This window comes from Chrysemys picta, chromosome 3 (genome assembly GCF_011386835.1).
Source record: "Chrysemys picta bellii isolate R12L10 chromosome 3, ASM1138683v2, whole genome shotgun sequence".
Lineage (NCBI taxonomy): Eukaryota > Metazoa > Chordata > Testudines > Emydidae > Chrysemys > Chrysemys picta.
The window spans coordinates 111,262,508-111,285,907 of NC_088793.1; the positions used below are offsets into that span (position 1 = coordinate 111,262,508).

General features: G+C 39.8%; 1 protein-coding gene across 5 annotated transcripts in view; it reads left to right on the top strand.

Annotated features, from left to right (window-relative positions):
- Nucleotides 1–23,400, top strand: part of ADGB (androglobin) — a 217,712-nt gene that overhangs the window by 90,125 nt on the left and 104,187 nt on the right. For all 5 annotated transcript variants that reach the window (XR_006173985.2, XM_005280423.4, XM_005280422.4 and 2 more), the window contains one exon: nt 12,546–12,591. Coding sequence is in view for 4 of the 5 variants with exons in the window: in XM_005280423.4 (XP_005280480.2) it covers nt 12,546–12,591 (46 nt within the window). In the remaining variant the exon portion in view is untranslated. The remainder of the gene's footprint in view (nt 1–12,545; nt 12,592–23,400) is intronic.

Consider the following 23,400-nt stretch of genomic DNA (forward strand, 5'->3'; position numbering starts at 1 on the left):
TTAACCAGTCTTTTACCTTTTTTATAGTTAGTCTTCCTACCTAGTTGGCATCAATATATCAGCATTTCCATTTTAACTTTCTATTTTTTGCAATATGTAGCTCATGCATTAAATCTACTAATCCTATTTTCAAAAAAAACCAGGAGTACTTGTGGCACCTTAGAGACTAACAAATTTATTTGAGTATAAACTTTCGTGGGCTACAGCCCACTTCTTCGGATGCATAGAATGGAACACACAGAAAGAAGGTATTTATACATACAGAGAACATGAAAAGGTGGAAGTAGCCACACCAGCTGTAAGAGGCCAATCAATTGGTGTGGCTACTTCCACCTTTTCATGTTCTCTGTATGTATAAATACCTTCTTTCTGTGTGTTCCATTCTATGCATCCGAAGAAGTGGGCTGTAGCCCACGAAAGCTTATGCTCAAATAAATTTGTTAGTCTCTAAGGTGCCACAAGTACTCCTGTTCTTTTTGAGGATGGCTGCTACTCTGAAACTAATCCTATTTTGGCTGTTTATAAAGAAAAGAAAAGAAAAGAAAAGAAAAACGGCTCTTTAAAAGAGAAAACATGGGTACAGTATCTCTCTCTTTCTCTTTTTGTTTTTTCTCTCCTCAGGAATGTTACTCTGTGGCTATGTCTACATTTATGGTGGTGTTAGAGTACAGACACCGCATGCCGCCCTTGCACAGGTATAAATAGCAGTGTAGATGGTGATGTACTGATTAGACAAGTAGAGTAAAGACACTCCAGAACCTTAGGGTATGTACCCTACACAGCTCTCTACATGCCCAAGAAGTGCCTTCTCCATTTACACTGCTATTTTTAGCAATATAGTGTCGCACTGCCAGACCCTTTTCCACTGTAGTGAAAGACTATGGCAGCAGAGAAAGTCTCTAGCAGCAGGGAGATGCCAGAGCCTTTCTCTGCTGCCTCCCCACTGCCAGAGCCTTTTCCTGACACTTGTAGCTAAACACTGCCCTGGGACACACCATTCTTTTTACAGCAGCGCATAGGCGCCAACTTCCCCTCTGCCCTGTGAATGCCCGACACTGTCCCTCCCCCTGGCCCTGCCCCCTTCCCGCCCCCACTCCACCCCCTTCCCCCACCCCACCCCTGCCCTGCCTCTTCTCTGCCTCCTCCCCTGAGTGCACCACGTTCCCGCTCCTCCCTCTCCCTCCCAGAAAGTCCTAAGCACCACCAAACAACTGTTAGGTGGCAGGAATGGGAGGAGCAGGGATGCGGCGTGCTCGCGGGGGGAAGAGTAAGCGAGGAGCTGCCGGTGGGTGCAGGGCACCCGCTAATTTTTGCCCCAGGCCTGTGTCTGACTTTGAAGCCTAAAAAGCTTGAATCAGTGAAAAGGGATGGAAGCAGCTACAAGTGCAGTTAAGACATTTGTTTGTTTAGAATATCACTAGGATCAATATCACTAGGATTTTCAGTTTCTTAGTCTCCAACCTTTAAGTTCTCAGCCATTTTTGGCTTTTGTACACACATGATTTTACTGTTTGTCCCGATATGGCAGCATAGGCTTTACACTGCTTGTGTGTGTATAATATGCTTACTGTATTTCAATTACAGTACAGAGGTTACCTAGATACACAGCTACTTGGGAATAAATAACCCTCAAACCTAGACATGTAGGCCAATATTTTAAAGAAGGATGCTTTAAGTTAGTTTCTGAGTCCATATTTAGGCACCTAAATAAGTCTTGTTTTTCAAAAATTTTGAGCACTTTGCTGCTCCAGTGTGCTTCAGATCCTAACTTTAGACACCCATTTTTTAAAAATGCTACTCATAATGTCTAAAATGAGTCATGGTGAACAGAGAGCAGGAGACTTTCAAGCAAACAAGTGGCAGATGGAACTTAAATCATATAACAGAGAACATAATTAGCAGTCTAAGGTGTCTCTGAGGATCAGATTGTATATTGGTGTATACTGGCACAATTCCATTAATTTGAATAATACTTTGCACTTCTATAGTGCCCATACATCTTGAGTTCCCAAACACTGACACAAATTCTGTCTGTTACGCTCATACAAATCATGAGCAACTGATAGGATTTGGCCTCTGTAGACTTTCAAAACGTGTAGAAAAGGGTTGACGTTCATGACAGTCACGTATTATCCAGCACAAATAGAACTTTGTTAGGCAGTAGTGCCTCATTCAAAAGTTTGAGAATGGTTAAGTCTCTGGTGTGCTGAGACTGCTGCCTATCATGCTGACTAATATTGTGTCCTTGTACTCTGTCTATATCCAACTGTTGTTTTTTTGTTTTATACTCAGATTATAAGCAGGCTTGACAGAATTTGATTTTTGTTTTTATAATTATTAGAGTCATATTGATTTTAAGCAATTTTTATTTTTATCAACTTACATGTTCACAGTTGTGGGAATTTATGGGTGGTTAGACAATTATTTAATAACAGTAGACACTGAGATTTAAAATGTCAAAACTTTGCCCATTAAACCACAAATTACCAACGTCATATGTCAAAATATACAAACTAAATAGCATTAACTCAATCTGTAATGAGTTCTCAAACAGCATTTTTCTTTCTTTGTCTATCTGTAAATTTTAATTATTATCAATGATATTTTTCATCAGTTTGCCTGGGTGTACGGTGAAATTGAAGTTTATCAGCATTTAATGATAAAAATCTAATCCTTCCTAGTCCAATTATAAACTCTTTGAGGCAGGCACTGTCTTTTTGTTCTGTGTTTGTACAGCACCTAGCACAGTATAACTAGGGCTCCTAGGCACTGTGGTAATACAAATAAATAATATATGAGTCCTATTGTATTAGATGCTGTCAAGGCTGATTCCCCACTCTGGCACTTCGAGTGCAGAAGGTGGGGGCCCACAAGGATTCTAAAAATTAATACTGGCCACTCCAGGCTGGTATTAAACTCCCTAGGTCACAGTTTCTCTCTGACCTTGGAGGGGTAGATGCTGCCACCACCCAAGTGCAAAATAAACCCCTTGGGAATTCCTTCCTGTGGGGTACCTTCAAGCCCTTTCACCCGCCCTCCAGGGAAGAGCTGAGAAAGAAAACAAAGGAAATTAGTTGTTGCCCCCAGCTAATTAAACAACATATGCACAAACCTCTTAGGGACACAACAATCCAATCCTGTTCTTAAAAAAAGGTAAATTTTATTAAAAACAAAAAGAAAGAAAATACATCTGGAACTTAGGCTTTTGCTAGATTTAAAAAACCCACTTACAAAATTTAAATATCAAGAATAACCTTCTTGAGGTTCATCTTAAAGGTTACAAGCAAAACAAAAGCATTTGGGGTTAGCACAGAGGAGTCCACAAGCCAATAAGAAATAAAAGAAATAACCGTAATTGCGTCTTTTTAGATATTCCCTGATTTACTGACACAGTTGAGGGTTCCAAATAAGTAGTTCTAGATATGATCTGATGATCTATGATCATACCTGGCTTAAAGCTTCTCATAGCATAACCGCTCCCTGTTCCTCTCTTTCCCAGAGAACCATAACACACAGACAAAGGGAAGGTTTTCCCCCAATTTTAAAAAGTTCTAGCTCTCCCATTGGCTCTTTTGGTCAGGTGCCCACTCCTTTCCTTTTTATCTGTGGGCTTGTTAACCCTTTACAGTAAAGTAAGTAGAGAACAGCTCCTAACAGGGATTTTTATAGCTAACTGGTACTTTGCAGAAATACTAAGAAATCGTAAACCAACTCCTAAGAGTTTACCATAGTTCTCCCCTGTATTTGGACTAGGAAATAATGATAAAGAGTGAACTTTCTTTTCTCCCATTTCTTTGCATGCAGAGTGATTAGAATATGGAAAGGAATGAAAAGGAAAGCCATTACCATGGAATTTAGTCACTCATAGTTGGTGCTGATCTCAAAGGGGAAAAAACAACAAACTCCTTAATGGCTCAGTCTCAAAGATATGTCAAAGCTGAACCAGTTATTTAAAAATCCCCACTGTCTGTTTCTGGCACAAATTGAAAATATAAATGGGGGTGAAATCCTCCCTTTTAAATATTTATAACTGATGCACTATGCCCACCAGCAGGGTCATAAATCATATTTGAGGATTACAAAGATCTAACTGAGGGTGTTCTTGACTTCCTTCATAAACAGTCAGAGAATATCTTTTATTAAGACACACCATGTTCCATAGCCAAATGGCAAGCTCATATAGACAGCGTTTGATGCATTGAAATAAAAACATTTCCCGTTGTGGATATCCTTGATTATGTTTGTTTGTAACATTTTAAAAGCAAGTTTCAAGTATGTAGGACCAGATCTTCAGCCATTGTAAATTGGTGTAGTTTTGTCACAAAGTACCCCAAACTTGTTGGTAGAGGGAGGCCTTTAAAATCAAATACATTGTTTTTTATGTAGTATGTGTGTTATATAAAATAAGATATTTAATGTTATTAGTATGACAAGTTTTAGATTTCTTTCTTATTAATTACAATGTGCATGAAAATCTTTTAAAAACGTGTGAAAACAAGTTGTAATAGAATCTTATTGTTTATTATAATTATAAGCTGAATCAGTGTGTTGAAACACTGAATTTCTACAAATATAGATAGTTAATTAGAAAGTGATAGACATCTGTGTGCCAGAAGCATAAACGTTGCTTGGAATGTTACTTTAATTTTCTCCTGTAGTTCCTGGCTGTAGAAACCACACTGATTGTGAATTCTGGTCTGTCACAAAAGGGCAAGGAAGCAGAGAGTGTCAAGGGCAAGTAAGAACGTACATGAGACAGATATTGAGAAAAATGGAATGGTAGGAAACAGACGTGGGAGTGAGAGTCAGTCTGAGGGCAATCTGATTCATAGATGAAATGTAAGATGTCATGAGCAACTAATTGACCTATACTTGAACCTTACTTTTGCCTCAATTTAAATCTCAAGTGAAAAATTTCATACCTATTAATGGGGAATGCAAATTGGAAATAAGGAAAAAAAAAAGAGGTGTGTGTGTGTGTGTGCGCGCGCATTTTTATAGATATATACTGTCTGCCATGAAAGACAAAATAGTGATTATAAATTGGTGAAGAATCCTCCTTATTTCACACAAATGTTTTAAATGGCAAAAATCACCTTCAGAAGCATAGAGCTACAGCTGGTCAGTTTTCTTTCATGAGACACCTTTGTCTCTTTGTTTTAAAGAAGTATTGAATTTATTTTGAAGAGGCATGCAGTCCTTACTTGAGATAAGCAATTCAGAAACAATGCTGAAAGTCAAGCCTTGATATCCCTGATACACAGATTATTGCCAATTTCTGTTTTTTAATCTTGTACAAAGTCTGGATAACTTTTTCTCCATTTTTAAGCATCAAGAGCTTTGTTTTTAAAACCTTCAGGAGATAAGCTGGGCAATTACTGTTCTACACCATGTCAATTTAAGGCCCTCTAATAAAAGGCACTTCTATACGATTTTACATCTAAGGCTCTCACAGCACTTTTATTTTTTTTACAATAAAAATTGTCTAACAATTATTTTTTGTAAGTTTCAGGTTGACATTTCAAAGTAGTCTCTTGGCCTTCTTTTTGACTGCATACATTTTTTCATGGGGGAAAAAACTATTTCCTGAACAAAGGAGAGTTCAGAATTTGATTTATCATTCATTTTTATGCTTATTCCCTTTAAGGATAAGAAAAAGGCAAAAGATTAGATTATACATTTGTCAGCTGTTCAAAACACAGTTCTACCAAATTCTTTTGAGAAGATGATGATTCTGAATACAAAGATGTTTCTTTGTAGCTCTGCCAACTAAAATTCACACTTGATTTAACCAGGATGGAGAATATTCCTCTTACACAAGTGTTAACCTGTTACCCTCACCTGATCTTGGGTGGTCCATAACTGACAAACAGTAATCTACGTGTTAAAATAAGTTAGGATGCTTAGAAAATGCAAGAAGGGTAAATAAATGTAAAATATTTGTTTAGGCTTTGCAATAAGCTACATTATGGCCTGGTAAGGTATAGTGATTAACATGAGGCCTAGCAAGACCTGGCAGGTAGTATGAGTTACAGTAAGTACTTGACTTAGGGTTATAAGGTTTGTAGGAGTGTTTACAATATATAGCTTGTAATGAACAAGTACGCTGCAAAAGCATGAAAATGTTTTTGGGGGATTTGTAGTATGTGTAACCATGAGTTTAACGTTATTAATGTATTGGAAAATGTATTAATGTAGTATTGACACAAATAGCTTATATCAGCAATTAAAACTCCAATTATGGGTACTTGGAAACTCACATGTGGATAAGGGGCCAACACCTAAGAAAATATAGCCACAAATGGTGTCTCCTGTCTGATACTGGTCAAAACCACGTCTGTTTTTGACTCCATACTGAATGGGGGACAAACCTTAGAAAAGCAGGATTGTCCAGCTTAATACTGGATAACTGGCCTGCCTAGGCACCAGGTAGCTGCTGGAGCCATTCCCCTGTGTTGCCCCTCTTGCCCCTGCCAAACCCACTCCCATTGGAAAGGAGAGAATTTTTCTCCTCCAAATTGCAAAGACATTTAACCACTGAGTATTAAGCATAATTATAGACCTATCACACTACAATATCCAGAAATCCTCAGACTGCTGCCCTTTTTAATCATCTTCCTTCTCAGCTACTTCAGCCTCATACTCTCTGATATTGCTCTCCTCTAGGGCATCCAAAATGCAACTGCTAAAAGTCATCATCTTTGTCCATTGACTCAACCACATCCTCTTTAAACATTTCTATTAGTTCCCCTTTTCTACCACACCAAAGACATCTTGACCTTGCCTTTAAGGCCCCACATAATGCCACCATTACCTACATATCCAAATTAGTCTCACCACAGCCAGCTTCCTCTGCTCTGAAAATGATGATCCAGCCTTTCTGATCCACTTACTTCCTAACTGTGTGCGCTTTTTTTTTTTGAGGCTGTCCATATACTTGGAATGCCCTCCCAATTATGGTCTGCCAATCTTCAATCCCCTCCTCATTTAGCTCTTTCCTTAAGATCTGCTGCTTACACCCTTACTTAAAGAAGTGAGTGAAAAATAGAATTTTTTAAAGAACTAACTCACCATTACGTGTATATACAGTATCTCAACTGTGTAACTGCACAGTCTTTCAACTGTACCAATATCCTTCCTCCGAATCCACTACTGTTTGTTACTGCCACTTACCATATCACATCTAAAATTTGACCCTGATCCTGTAATCAGTTCAATGGGACTGTTCATGTGCATAAAGATGTACCCAAATGAAGTAAGGCCTTAGATTATAAGCGCTTCAGACTTCTTCCTAGTTTTCTAGGCATTTTCTTTAGATGACTAGAAAATGTATCTTCAAATCAGTGACTTCACAACATCATCTTGCCTGAGATTAGATAGGTAAAATAGATTCCTCCAACATTAGCGGCATGCAGACATAAAGTATGGGAAATCTTGTCAGTGGAAAAAATGACAGACAGCTTTATTTGAGGATCAAATAGATTTTATTGTGTATGGTTACCATTTTTTGAATTTGAACGAAATAAATAGTGTCATGGTGAGTTGGTAACAACAAGGGCCAGGTTCAATATCTATGGGTTCCTCTTAGCAATTTAAAACAGAATCAGCTTGAGCCCCCAACTAGGAACCCAAGAAAAGAAAACACCACCCTTGGTGCCTCTAAGAGGCAATACTTCCTCAATCACAAGCACTGAGCCTGCGTAAACAAGAGAGCTCTTATTAAAAGGGAAAGGGAACCCAGCATTAATTTGGGAAAACACCACAACCATATTTCAAAAGTATGTAACAAGAAGCAAACACCCACCTCACAGTACGTTGGACAACGTCCTTTGCCTTGTGGTGTCGAAGTCCCTTTAACATCCTATTCACAGTTGTTCTGGGTCAGTGAAGACCCAGAATTCAAAGGTGAATTCATGTGAGTTCATCTCCCATCCCTGAAAAGGGGGGAAGCGAATGGAGCAATGCCTTCACTGCTGCCACCTCTGCAACTGGCCTTAAAGCCACCATAGTTTAACACTACCAACTTAAACGCCATTATCTTCGACACAAGAAAAAAAATTAATTACCAAAAGCCTAAGAAGAGTTCAGAAAAAAAAATAAAAAAATCTGTGTCAAAAGGGTAGTTGACATAAAAGGAAAAGTCTATAGGTTTGTGGGACACTTCAACATTTTTCAGTGCAAAGGTGAAACATAAGTGCTTGGCACCATTATCAAGGACATCCTCACCCACTGATATTTTCTTCAACACCATATTCAAAGTGGGAATAAGAAACAATTGCAGAGAATCTCTGTCACCTTTGTTTAGCAGAAAACAACTTGTACAATCAAAAAATATGTCATGTTGTAGAAAACATGAAGGTAGAAGAATGAGGAGGAAGTGGATTTTTTTTTTAAAGGGAAAGAGGATTTGTGTTTTAGTTTCCTGGCTTACTGGTGATGGGTTATTCTTAAATTGTACCATAGCATTTAAGATGTACAATCATGTCAAGATCATCTAGAACAGTGGTGGGCAACCTGCGGACCGCAGACCGCACACAGCCCATCAGGGTAATCTGCTGGTGGGCTGCAAGACAGTTTGTTTACATTGACCATCCGCAGGCATGGCCACCTGCAGCTCCCAGTAGCCGCGGTTCACCATTCCCAGCCAATGGGAACTGCGGGAAGTGGATGGGAGGTGGGCCCATATGAATGCTCCTCAGAACTCTCTCTTCGCTCACTAAGGACAACCAACAGTGCAGTGCAGTGGAGGGAAAGATGAGTGGTGTGATAAAGGTACATTTGTTCATCAGATTTTCACATCACAAGATGTGAAACTGATGCAAAGGACACTGCACAATGTACTGTGGGGCTTTTGGCTATGTGCTTTTGAATCAGGGTTATGGTGTTTTCCCAAATTCCCTTTCTCTTTTAATAAAAGTTTTCATTTGTTATAGCAAACTCTGTGCTTGTGAGTGGGGAAATTATTGCCTCTTAAAGGCGCCCACGGTGGTGTTTAGTTTTCCCAGATTACTGCTTGGGGGCTCAAGAAGATTCTGTTTTGTAAAGAGGAAGCCTAGATATTGAACCTGGCCCCAGTTTGCTGACAACTCTACCTTACACTACTAAGCTGCCCCCTCTTTTGACTAGAGGCCATGTTAGCTGTTCAGCAGAGAAGGCATCTCAGTTGAAAGTAACCATTTGGGAGCGAGCTTGCAGCAACAGCAACCTGGGCAGGTACTGCTTGTCACAACCACAAATTGCTCTGGGGTTTCCCCAAAGATCAAGGGACCTGTGACCAAGTGTTTCATGAAGCCAAAAGGCCAGCTTGAGAATAAGTTATGATCTGTAAGAAAACTCAGTGACAAATTCCTAACCCTAATGATGTTTGCTTTTTCCTTATTTTCCGTGGAAAAGGGCTAGAAATGTACTCATTTTTTAAATGAAAACAGATTAGCCCTGACATTTCTAGGTCCCCAAGAGAATGATGGAGCCTGAGGGCTTTGCATTTCACATAGGCTGGCTCTGGGAATACCTTGCAAAACAATTGCACTCCAACATACACTTCAGAATACACAAACATAGTACATATTGTGGCAATTGCAGAATTTTTTATTAAAGCTTTGGAGGACCCAAATACTGTAAGCAGCAGCTAGTCACAATCAAGGCATTAAAGACTATGGATCTAATGGATCTAGGATCTTATCATAGTGCAGAGAGTCTTACTGGAATTGTGCTATGAACATTGTACCACATTTTAGCAATATAAATATTTTGGGCTTTATCTTTTCTTCCACAGCTCGATTTTTTTTACTTTTATTTTTATTAATTTATTTGAGGGGTGGGAAGTATAGGAGAAGGCTTGGGGAAAGGAGATATGGTATGTTCCAACTTTTTAAATTGTTTTCCCCTGTGTGATTGGTTTGAAAATAACCATGTTCTTCCCCCTTCTGACCTCATCACCTCAAATACTGCTCCCTCAGATAAACACTCAAACAAAGATCTTCAGAGTTAGCTGGAACAACTGTAGTGAAGAAAATTAGTAAAGCTGCTATATTTGTGTCTGAGTTTCACTTCAGAATAGCCTGAATTCTCTATAATATGTAAGTAGCTGTAAATATAAGGTATTCCCTACCTGTTATTTTCATCCTACTGCTTACTCCCAATATATTTTTTAAAAAGTTTAAATTTTTGCTCTCTGGCAGGAATGCTACATGGGAAATAACAATATCAGAAAATAGAACTGACCCTGCTTCCTCTTAGTGCTTGATTAAATTAATGTTGCAGTATGTGATTTGTGACTCCTCTGCAATATGCCTTTTGATTTTACAAAAAAAAAAGCTTCTCATATCACTAATGAATATTAAATTAGTTCATTTAAATAAATGTATTTTGTGTGGTTACCATTCTCTGGGCATTCTGATGAGGGGAGCTTCATTAATCAATATTGCCACATTACCAAAGGGTAGTTCCTCAGCTTGATGTCAATGGAGCTATGACAGTTTACACCAGCAAAATATCTGCCCCCATATATTAAATTCATATTTAAGGGACATGTTTTTCCATAAAACACCTTTTGTTATATCTGTTGCAATGTTAATTCAGAAATTTTACCATATATAACTGTAAAACCACTGGACTTTACTATGTCATTGTCCCTGCATCCCCCAACATGAGATCTTGATTGAAAGGCGTAGATGTATGGCCATTGCAAAGCCCCATCTGGCACTTGCCTAATGTTCCACGAAAACAATGCTAAAGGGAATGCATCTGTTTTGCAAGCCTTAACAAGTGCAGTGTCTTAGTGTGCATCTGCAAGATGATATGCCTACGTTGCCTGGGTGCTGAAGGTGTTTGCTCCCACTTTGGTACTCACTAGTTCTCAGAACCACAGTTTGGCAGAGTGTGTGTCTACACATACATACATGTCTGTTTGCATGTATATTAAGTAGACACACAATACACATATAGTAAGTTGCTCATCCATGTGATAGATAGCATTCATCTCTGTCCCATCAGCACTCTGCTATGAATTCATCTCTGTGTGATACTCTGATATTCCAAACCTCTCACCAGATTCAAACAGCCTCCATTTTTTGAAACAGGCAACCTGACATGCAAACTTTTTTATTCTTACCCTTCAAATGTGGAATCTTATTCCAAAATTGCACTGCTCTGAAGTCCACAACAGGCAATACTGAGGCCTAGGACAGTATTAGTTCTAAGTTTAAAATGCCCCAAATCCCTCCTTTCCAAATGGATAAAGAACTCATTTCTACCCCTGGAAGGCTGTATGGTAATGAAGTTTTAAATAATGACATCATGATTATTTAAAAAAAGGTATTTTAGTTACTTTTTAGGTGTTTCTAAAATATATTAAAATAATTGTTTTTTTGTGTGCGGAACTGCACAGCTGGAATCACAATAAAAAAGGGAGCCTGGCTTTATAGGTGAAGGATTATGAAAAACAGTAATAATAGTAGTTTCATAAAACTTCTTAGCACTTTTGAAATAGTTTTCCTGCAAAATATGGTGCATGCATAGAATACCTGAGGGGGTGAGGTGGTGTATTATTTGTACTGATACTTGTTTGAGATTACCAGTGTAACTCACTGTACTAAGAAAACGATAATAGTATGATTTCATATACATCTACCTATGTATCTGTACAGCCTATATGAAGTCGTAAGAATGTGTATTGTGACACATGATGGGGTTGGCATAGGAGTATTATTGCATTAGTTTGCTAAGTTTATCTGACTTATGAGTGGCTTTACCACAAGTGAAATATGTAAATTATACCAACCTATTGTCAATAAAAACCTTTATGCCACTGAACACATCATGCATTTATATCACACATTTTCAGAAGTTATTTTAGATATGTTTTTTGTAGTGGTTTCAAAGAAAAAGAACATTTTGGAATTGTCTGTAATCCTTGCCGTGTTATTTGTTAAAGTTTTGGTAACATTAAAACTATAAGGTACATTATGACATCTTTATTATTTTACAGTTTCCCTATGGCATGGCTTTCATTTCATTTTCATTTTTTACTGGTTATTGGTTTCTTTATCATTAAAGATAGCCCTCTGAATTTAAGTGTGCCTAAAGTCATACCCTCAGTCATTTTTGTGCTATTAACTGCTGGTGTCAACTGTAATTAGGGATACCATTTGTTTTCCAGATTTTGAGGTTAACCAAGCTGCCTGTCTGTTCTGAAGCAGTTAAACTATACATAAATAAATATTAAAAAGGCAAAGTTTAATCAGTAAGAATGAGATCTTAGCATCCTTACTGAGGCACAACTCCCATTAGGCTGTATATTTGAACTGTTAGTTTGTGTATTTGATGTATTACGTAGATATAACATACCTGCTAGATAGTCTAACTTAACCATATGTTAGAAGGGTAGCCATGTTAGTGGGGTAACCATAAGTGATTGTCTTATTGTATATTAAGAGATATATAGAATTTTTTTTTAATTTTAAATTTACTTCTCAGCAACATGTATGTAGCCAGGCCTACATATGTAAGATTGTCTTGACCAGATTTTATTTTTTCCTATATAGGAGACTTCCTTCATTCAACAGCATAACACAGAAGGCCCCACTAAAGGTAATCTATTTGTGATTAAAATAGATCATGTTCATTCTTTCACTGATTTCATATGACTTTGGGACTAAATCTTACTCTTATTGAAATCGATAGCAAAAATGTTAATGTCATTGGGAACAGGACTTAGTCCATAGTGAGAGATTTCAGAGAACTGGAAATAGAATGTAATGGTTTTGTACACTGCAGTCCTGAGTGGTTTTAATTAATGTACATAAATATTTTGAAAAATAAATACTTCTGAAACATTTACAATTTTCTTTCAACATATATACCGTATTTTCCGGCGTATAAGACGACTGGGCGTATAAGACGACCCCCAACTTTTCCAGTTAAAATATAGAGTTTGGGATATATTCGCCGTATAAGACTACCCCTCTTCCAACGCACACCAAAAAAAAATTAAAAAAACCTCAGATTTGATTTCAATATGGTAATTTTAATTCAAATGCTTATGACATGCAGGTACTTAGCAGGAAAACTGTCACTTATAAACATAAGGCTGTTTGTCATCAAACATGTAAACATAAAACAGTGCAAGTGGATTAAACTTTTCCTAATTCACTCTAAAGCTGAAAGGAAGGATAAGACAATAAACCCATGGGAGCTGCCATGCTGTTTGTTTTCTAAGCTGTCAACCAAACTGGAACTGATGATGATAGGAGGAAGATAACAAACAAGAGAGAGAGAGCAAGTGCCGGGCAAGTCCCTGGCGAGTTAGCAACGCCCATCATAACTGCAAGCTACGGTATTTTTACAGGTTTTGCTGGCGTGACAGTTTCCCTTTAAAAGCCTTCAAAATCCTCCTGTTCGTCATCTGATATCATAAGTACATCAATGACATCTTGTGATACATTTGTAAGGCAGTCATCGTATGGATCGAATTCCGTATCAGATGGTGTGGTCTCAGCTTCGGCTTCCTCTTCATCTTGCCACAAGTAGTCGTCCTCCATACCATCTAATGAATTTGATATGCCACACTTCTTGAAAGACTTGATTACTGTTTCTGCATCAATATCATTCCAGGCTTTTATGACAAACTTGCACAAAACATCCAACTGTGGAGCACGCATGTTTCCTCCTTTTGTGAATGACTTTTCGCCGCTAACCATCCATTCATTCCACTGTTCTTGAATGCGATCTTTAAATGGCTTGTTTAGGCACACATCCAGTGGCTGTACCAACGATGTCAATCCTGCAGGAATAACTGCCGCATCTGTGTTTAGTCTTGCAAGCATTTGCTTGGTGCTGGGAGTTAAATGAGCCCTGAACATATCCCACACCAGAAGACTACATTTTTGAATAAGTCCACCTGGTCGCCTGCTCCATACATTATCAAGCCATAGCTTTACCCCTTCTTCATCCATCCAGCCTTTTTCATTCACATGTACAAAACAACCAACAGGGAACTTGAATTTCGGCATTGTTTTTCTTTTAAAAATAATCATTGGTCTCAGTTTGGCGCCATCAGCTGTGCATCCTAGTACCACTGTAAAACTGGACTTCTCATGTCCTGTTGTTTTAATTAAAATTGTTTTTTCACCTTTTTGATGGACAGTTTTATTTCCAACCATATCAAAATTCATTGGAGTTTCATCCATATTTCCAATACTACTTAACGCATAGCCATGTTTAGTGCGCTGTTGTATTACGTATCGATGGAAACTATTTACTTTGCTATCAAGATCTGCAGGTAATTTTGGGGCAATTTTCATCTTTTGCCTCAGTACCATATTATGCCTTCCCATGAATCTAGTACACCAGGATACAGTGGCCTTAAATCTGTTGCTGTGATCTGGGTTAGATTTGGCCCACTGAAGTGCAATCAAATGTATTTTATTTCGTGTCACTACATAACCGTTTTGGCGATGCTCATTCACCATGTCTGCTACATGTTTTTCGAGTTCTGGTCAATGTGGAGTGCCTCTTCTTAATGCACACTTACCCCTTGGCATACTCTTTAATGCTTTTTCATTTGCTTTCCAGTCCCGACCCATCTTTTCTGTTACTCCATATTGTCTTGCAGCAGCGCAGTTATTATGTTCCATGGCAAAGTTTACAACTTTAAGTTTGAAACTGGCTTCATATTTCTTTCTTCTTGCTGGTGGAGCCATTATGGGGTTTTGACTGTTGGACATTTGTATACTGTACTGTATGTACTGGTGCTATACTGTATGAACAGGTACAGATACTGGTGCTGTACTGTATGTGGTACCCAGTATACAACAACCAGCCAATCACGGCAAGCGATGTACCTTACCGGCGATTGGCTGGTTGTTGTATACAAAGCCTGCTTGGATTGGTCAGCTCTCCCTGCCTGCCCAGCCTTCCCTGTCTCCAAGACTATCAGAGCGGTAGCGCAAACACGCCTGCAGCTTGCTCTGCCCTTCACTTACACCTTCCCGGTGAGGCGCCTCCTCACCTCGTCATCGGGCGGGGATGCGGCCGCGGCCGTTTTTGAACTCCCCCCACCATATGCGGCGACCGCAGATTCTCCAGTCCGGCTCGGAAGTTTCAGCACCCGCCCTATAAGACGACACCCGGCGTATAAGACGACACCCGACTTTTGAGAAGATTTTCCTGGGTTAAAAAGTAGTCTTATACGCCAGAAAATACAGTATATATATATAGTATGCTGTTTTTGTCTTTTCCTGATCATTATGATTACTGTTTTAATTTAGGGGGAAAAAGTGAAAGGCGAGAATAAATGAGAGCTTTCATTGTGAGAAAAGTTGCATTTTAAATGTGTGTGAGGGGGAGGGAGTTTTGAGCAGTGACTGGACACAATGTCCAGTCATTTTTCAAAATACATACTTAAAGCAGAATAAAGATTTTTTTGATTCAGATGCATGTTGGGTCTTGACAGAAGAAGGGAGTGAAAATATTGTAGCACTGTAGACTGCAGGACCACTTCCAGTATTCTTAGTATTGAAGGCTTGAAAATTTGTGAATCAACATAAAGAGCTCAGTTCAGCAGAAGGTATCAGCAGCCTTCCAAACCACAGAGGCTTGGAAGGTGACGGTATGTGCATGATACTACACAGCAGGCTGACCTATCCAGCCTTACTGCATAGGACTCATAATTAGTAAAAGCTATTCCTACCTACCAGAGGTGTGGAGTTACCTCACAGTGAAGAGGAGTAAATGTAAATGTGATTCCAGCAGTATACACCACAACTTCATATTCTTCATCTGTGCCTCATCTCTTCACTCCTGGCTGGAGCTCTGCAGCCTCTAGTAGGTGTAGCCTTAGGGCGGAAGTAGCTTAAGTGCAGCTCTAGAATGTGGAAAAGGCACAGAATTTAGACTTTTAAAACATTTTTTTTGTTTTTTCATAAAACATCTGTGATCCATTATTTCAAGCATCCAGAAATAGAATTAATTCTATGTGAAGGAAAACACATATACAGTACAGTAACCACTATTGTAAATAACAGCAATAAAGCAAGAGACATATTCACATTACACAAATTTCTCTTATTATTTTACCATTACCTCTATTAAAGAAGACATGAAACCTGCCAACTAGTTGTAATAACCTAAAACCACCAAAGTATTTGGTGCTGCCACAAAAAGAAAAATAAATGCATCAGTTGAGATATGCTAAAACTTGAATGTAGATTGATGATGGACATGTCTAGTTATTATATCTTGGAGCACGTAGTAAGCATATCCGACCAAATCATGACAGAACCCACACTGTTACAGTTTTTAAACAAATTAATCAAGAGAGTATCCACTGCAGACAAACTTTGTTTCTGAGATTATGTTCTTAAGGACTGTTATAAGGTTAATATGGTGCTTGAACTTATTCTCTTTGAGATTATTAAATATTATTAGACAATATACTTACTAATCTTAACTCAATGAAGGATCATTGCATCAAATTGTTTAGGTGGAAAGATACTCTTCAACTATTTCTCTTAGTACTTTGATGAGACAATATTTAATACAAATAGAGGTAATATATGTGCCGTGTAAGTGTGGAATAGATGACCCCTTAAAACTGCTATGCATGGGCAATTGGAAAAATTTTACATCCATGACATCACAATGTCAATTGATTTTTGAAGCTAGTGTATCTCAATAGCCAAATTGATCCCTTCTCCACTTCCTCTACAGTGTACTATTGCTAAAACTGAATTACTCATAGAGAGAAGGCTCATCAGTTGGTGCAGCAGGACTCGAGTAGAATGACAATATGACAGACTGTTAACAATACTAGTCATTTGTAACATGCAAAAGTGGAATAGTTGCCAATTAAAATGGGTAAAAACACAGAGAGATTTAGAGATATCTTCATAGGAATCAAGCAGCGTGGCCTGACTTGGAAAGATGCATCTTTAAGATTTCTCAGTTTCTCCCTATTGAACTGAGGGAAAGAGAGCAGCCTGTTCCCTGCAAGTGTTTTTTTTTTTTTTTTTTAAGTCTGGTTTCTGTTGAAGAGGAGCCCCCAACCCTCATCAGACACCCCTCCTCTGTCTGCTGCTTTTCCAGAACTCTCATGCAGCTGAAAGGGAAAAGAATTGAAGAGATCCCCATGGGCAGGGTAATCAGGAAGAGAAACCTCTCCTTATTAGAACTCTTCCCCTGTGCAAGAAGGCAACTGGGTGTGGAAGGGGAAATGTAATGATGCATATCACATGCATGGAGTGGAGACATGCTTTGCTGTGAGTTCCCAGCCAAGGAAGCAATGTGCAGGAGATGGGAGAGATGAACTATGGGTGAGGCCAGAGAATCCTCTCTCCATTTTTTTCCCATCAGGTGAGGATTGTCTGTCATTCAGCAGCAGATCATTTGGCCTGGTTTTGAAATCTCCCTTCATAGTACTGTGCAGGGATTCACACACAGCATGGAGAGTCAGTCTGTGCACCATGTACACACTCCCTATATGTTCCCCCACCCTCAACACTGCAAAGGGTGAGGGGTTTGCAGGACACTGGCCATACATCTTATGATACTAGTGGTGGCCAGGCTACCCAGATTCTTTGTGGCTAGGTTCTCTGTGCACTGCTTCCATGCTGGATTGTATCCACCAAAACCTTGTAATTCCTCCTGCATTTGGTCTTTGTGTAGAGAACAGGCTATCACCCTATGACATACCAGGGTACAATCCAGACTAATGTATTGCTGTGCCACTCCTGCCTATGCTGCCGTTTACAATGCTTTGCTGCTGCAGCTCCAACCTGGGCTGCTCACAAACAGCCTCCAGCATACAAATCACTCCCAGCTACGTCTGTGTGTACACTGCAGCCAGCCAGTCACACCTTGGTTCTTACCAGCCTTAAAAAATCACCACAGGGTGACACCAACGTACTCCCAGTCCCAGATTCCCCCCCGGAAATGTATGTCCTGTACTGCCCAATCCTCTCCTGGTCAGAACAAATATATTAAGTCTGTTATTCCTTTCAGAGAATAAGATGCACACAATTTGTTACACCGAATGGGGTTTCCTAGACACTTCAACTTGAACACACTGGATTAGATAAAACAAGTTTATTAACTAGAAAGGTAGATTAGAAGCGAGTACAAGTAATGAAGCATAAAAGTCAGAAATGGTTACAAGAAAAATAAAGATAAGACACTTACTAATGCTTAACTTAAACTATATTAGATTCAAGCAAAGTTTCTCGTCACATGCTCCAGCAGATTATTGACCAAACTCGCAGGTCAGGATCCCTCCCACAGACTCCAATGTCTGCTTCCTCTGTCTCTTCAGGTGCAGTAAATGCAATGGGCAGGGAGAGAAAGAGGGGTGCCTTGGGGTGTTTGTCCCACCTTTTTATAGTTTCAGTCCCCCTTTTGAAAAACATTTCCAACTCAGAACCAGGAGACAATGAGTCTATGTGGAAGGATATTCCCTGATGGTTTTCTCACCTGTTGGAACTTCCTTTGGCTTCCCTTCCTGCTTGATGACTGTTTACCGCTTAAATGCACAGTAAGCAGGGCACATATTCCTTTGTTTAGGACAGACCTGTTTACCAGCTTCTGTTTGGGCAGAGCTGTGGGGTTTGAAACATGTTAATAATACCATACAAGGGAATCTTATAACTTCACATTCAGTGTTGCTAAACATATTTTACCAGGACAATACTGACCAGCAAATTATGAGTATTCAGATGATATCTTACAAGGCATATTTTGTACAAAGATTATTACATAGTGTTCAGAGGGCATATTCTGTCACACACCCTTGATAAATATACATAATAATTACAGGCTTCAGAGGCTGGAGTTCCTGGCTGTCATAGGATGCTTTCCTAATGGCCTTGAGGTAAAAATGTAGCTTTATTTTCTTTAAATAATGCTGTGACTGTACACACCATATTCTTCATAGTGATATTATGAAATGATTATGGCATAATTATGATACATGACCTGTCTTGTAGAAAATGTAAGGTGTCATTGGAAAAGTTATGATTTGCTGAATATAATTATCCTATTTTTGTGCATGTATCATTTTTGTATTTGAAGTTATGAATATTGACTATATATCTGTATTTCACATGTAGTCAAACCTGGGTGACACCCATTAGGCAAGAGGCTTCCAGTCTAAATAGCTGGTTGTGAAGAGCCCATTCAGGGTAATGAGCCATTAGGGAAAACAATAGTCCTTAGGAGAAGCTTATCCCCCACCCATGAGTCTTCCTGAGAACGCTCCAGACAGCCCGTAAGTAATGGCTGCTATGATTCTGCAAGGGCATGTGACCAGCCCACATGACTCTGGACTCCATTTTGGGGGTCTGTATTTTTCCACAAACTGGTCTGGGAACTGGTTTTGGAACAAAGGGTTCCCACCATTTGCTAAAGCTATATAAGGCAGGGAGTAACATCATCTGTTGTTCTTCACTGCCCCACAACTCAAAACCTGAGAGAAGCTCCTAAGGAAAAGGACTTGGAATGGAGATGGGGATCCCAAACTGCAAAGCAAGTGCAGCTTGTGCCTTGAGAATCAGCAAGCCTGCTTGTATCATCAGTCAGGATGAGAGATTGTTAATTCAAATCCTATCCTTCTAGTATGTTAAACTTAGTTTGTGTTTTTGTTTCTTTACTAGGTAATCTACTTTGATCTGTTCGCTATCACTTATAATCACTTAAAATCTATCTTTTTGTAGTTAATAAACTTTATATTTTATATGTTTTATATTTTATCCTAAACCAGTGTGCCTTTAAGTGAAGTGTCTGGGAGAAAATCTCAGTTTGGTTACCACAAGTATGAATATTCCGCTCCACATTGAGGGAGGGGAGGACATATTAATGAGCTTTCACTGTCCAGATCCCTGTGCAGTGCAAGACCATATAATGTTGGGTTTATACTCCAAAGGGAGGTGCATGCTTGGGGAGCTGGGAAACTGGCTGGGGTCTGCTGTTTACCCTGAGGTAGCCCAGTTTGGGTGAGTGGCACCACCTGCTGTCCTGTTGGTGATAACAGGGCTTGGGTGAGGCTAGCTGTGTTCCCAACCCTGTTATGTGTCTTAGAGAGGTGCTGTAGTTCCCACAGTTCCCAGACTGCATCCCAGGGGTGACAACCCATCACAAATGCAATTTGTTATTGACTCATAATTTATTAGCTAAACAATTCTTTTAAAAATATGTGATTTATTTTTAAAAAGCATCTTGCTTTAAAAAAAATGTTTTGACCTAATGCTTTACATTGTGTCATAATGTATTACATCAGCCTGTATCAGTCAGCTCATGTTATTTCAAAATAATTTATTGTGACACTTTCAACTTCATAGAATATGTCACAGCATGAATCACAAACCAAAAAATGGGAGGATCACGTCCGCTTTAAAGAAATGTTTTATTTAAGAGCAATATTATGAAATATACATTTTTCTAGGCTAAAAAGGGCAGATTATTTGGTTACTTCAGTAACTTTATCTCTTAGGAGTTTATTTTCAATTCAATGGGTAGTCAAATACATGAACTATCTGAGGGCAGTCAGGCACCCTGTGTTCACTTGCAATAGTATTAGAATCTCCAGCAAGTAGTTTGACTTATCCCCATTGGGTGTTTTGTTTTAGAAATAAGCTGAAATGTCTAAACTGGCTTATCCTGGATACTGTTTCAGAAAACTTTGTTACCTTTATTTGCTCAAATCCCTAGTGAGAGCAGCTTCAAAAATCTTCTCTTTCTCAGTGTTTCCATCTCCTGATACAGTCTATGACCCTAGTCCAGCTATAAGAACTGTGTGAATGGGCCAGGACTCAGGGGGAGCCTCTTAACTTCAGTGGGGCGTTATGCGGCTCTTGGGGTCCACCTACATGGAGCAGCTTTCAGAACTGGGGCCTATAGATAATATTTTCCAAAGCATTGAAGTTCCTTATGAGCCTAAGTCCTATTGAAAGCCTATTGGACTTAATTTTCTTAAATCTTAGGTTAACTTTTCAAAAACATTTGTGTCTTCTGTCACCCTCTTTAAGTGTGTATATTATGTTTATCTAGTTGACACTCCATTTTTTAAAATGATATATCTTATATATCAAAATCGTATTTAATTCTGAGAGTAATGGGTCAAATTTATCTGATGTAGTTCTAACTTCACTGAAGTTACATTAGGAATGATCCTGCTCCAAATTATTAAAGTAGTAGTAGAGAATATTGTGTTATTGTTGGAGATGCTCAGAGGCCTGGATGCACAAAAGGAGTTAGATGCCTGAGTCCCTGTTTCAGGGTAAAGGGAAATGGAATCTTGCCACCCTGCTTCTATGGTCCCTGATTGTGTAGCAGTGCATGTGCTTGTTAATAATGTGATGCAGACACGTGGCTGCTGTGATTGATCACCCATAAAGTGCTCATGTGCAGTCCTCCATGCCTTCCAGCATCCTTCTTGTTATGTTCTAATCTACTGCTGATACTTATGGCATGGTCAATGACACATCTGTCTGGTTTTCAGCTCTCTGGTCCCCATCATGGCCAAGGCACAGAAGGTGGCCCCTGCCATCCTCACACATTCTGGGAGCTGACACCCCTAGGTTGCCCCCGTCTCTTCCAGCAATCCCCTGCAAGCCTGTCTTTGCCTGCTCCCTCATCAGTCTCCATTTTTCTTGATGTCCTCTATTCCCTATCCATGTCCTCCTAGGCATTAACCTGGTCCTTGAGCTCCCCCCAAAGCCTGTCCTTAGCACCTATGCTCATTTGTTGAGTCCTGGCTCCCATGAGCATGTTGGCATGGGCTTGCATGAAGCCATTAATGACCTTAATCTCTGCTTCATTGATGTTTGCTCTGTGCTGCTTATGCTGTCCCACCTCCCCAAGGTGCCTGGTGGCTGCTCCCTCACTCTGGCATCCAATACTTCCATGCTGGGGCGCAAACAGAATGTGACCCATGCTTCAGCTTTTATCGTGTGTTCCAAAGTGGTGCTTTCCTGTGACCTCATGACCATGTAGGTCTGTGTTCAGCTGACACCCAGTCCTCACTCAGCACTTGGCAATCATATAGGCGCCTTAGTCCAGCCTCCTGTGTTGAACTCTCAGACATAGGTGCCTATGCAGTTGCCGGGGCTCCACCTTTGTGTGTCTATCTCTTATGGATCAGAGGGGTAGCCATGTTAGTCTGAATCTGTAAAAAGCAACAGAGGGTCCTGTGGCACCTTTAAGACTAACAGAAGTATTGGGAACATAAGCTTTCGTGGGTAAGAACCTCACTTCTTCAGATGCAAGTAATGGAAATTTCCAGAGGCAGGTATAAATCAGTATGGAGATAACGAGGTTAGTTCAATCAGGGAGGGTGAGATGCTGTGCTAACAGTTGAGGTGTGAACACCAAGGGAGGAGAAACTGCTTCTGTAGTTGGATCGCCATTCACAGTCTTTGTTTAATCCTGATCTGATGGTGTCAAATTTGCAAATGAACTGGAGCTCAGCAGTTTCTCTTTGGAGTATGGTCCTGAAGTTTTTTTGCTGTAAGATGGCTACCTTTACATCTGCTATTGTGTGGCCAGGGAGGTTGAAGTGTTCTCCTACAGGTTTTTGTATATTGCCATTCCTGATATCTGACTTGTGTTCATTTATCCTCTTGCATAGTGACTGTCCAGTTTGGCCAATGTACATAGCAGAGGGGCATTGCTGGCATATGATGCCTTGCCACACTGACATAATAACTCCACCTCCACAAGAGTTGTAGCACTTATGTTGGTGTAGTTATGGCGACACAATGTCTGGGTAGACACTGCCTTCTTTACATTGGGTGTTGGCTGTCTTGTCAAGACAATTGACAAGAAAGCCAGGAACTAGAGCAGGGCTGCCCCAGGCTCCCCACTCCCAGCTGGGCAAGAAGCCCAGCTTAATCTTCAGAGAGGCAAGAAGCCCAGGCGGCTGACCCCCGCTCCTGGCTGGGAGTGAGGAGCTGAGAGCCCTGGGGGGCAGGTGAACTCCTTATGGGGAGCTGAGAACCCTAGCTTTCAGCTCCCCATACTGCCCCTCTTCAGTTGGTGGAAGCACTCCTGGTAAGGGCACACCCCACCAACAGGAGGGTAGTGTGGACATCAGCCACCATAGTAATTACTGCAGTGGCTGTAACTTGACCTAATATAGGTCAGCATAGGGCAGTAGTTTAGACATGCCTCTAGTTTCTTTGAAAGGACCCAAGATTGCAGATAGTCACCAATAGACTAGGGTCCAGATTCCCCAGAGTTCAGCTCCCATTTAGGCATCTAAATGAAGCGGCGAGATTTTCAGAAGTTCTAAGCACCCTACAGTTCTCGTTAAAAGCAGTGGGAGCTGTTAAATGCTGAGCTCTTGAAAATTTGGCCCTGTCTCCTTTTTTAAAAAGTTTATTCTTTTTCCAGCTCTTGTACTGCTGTCAGAGA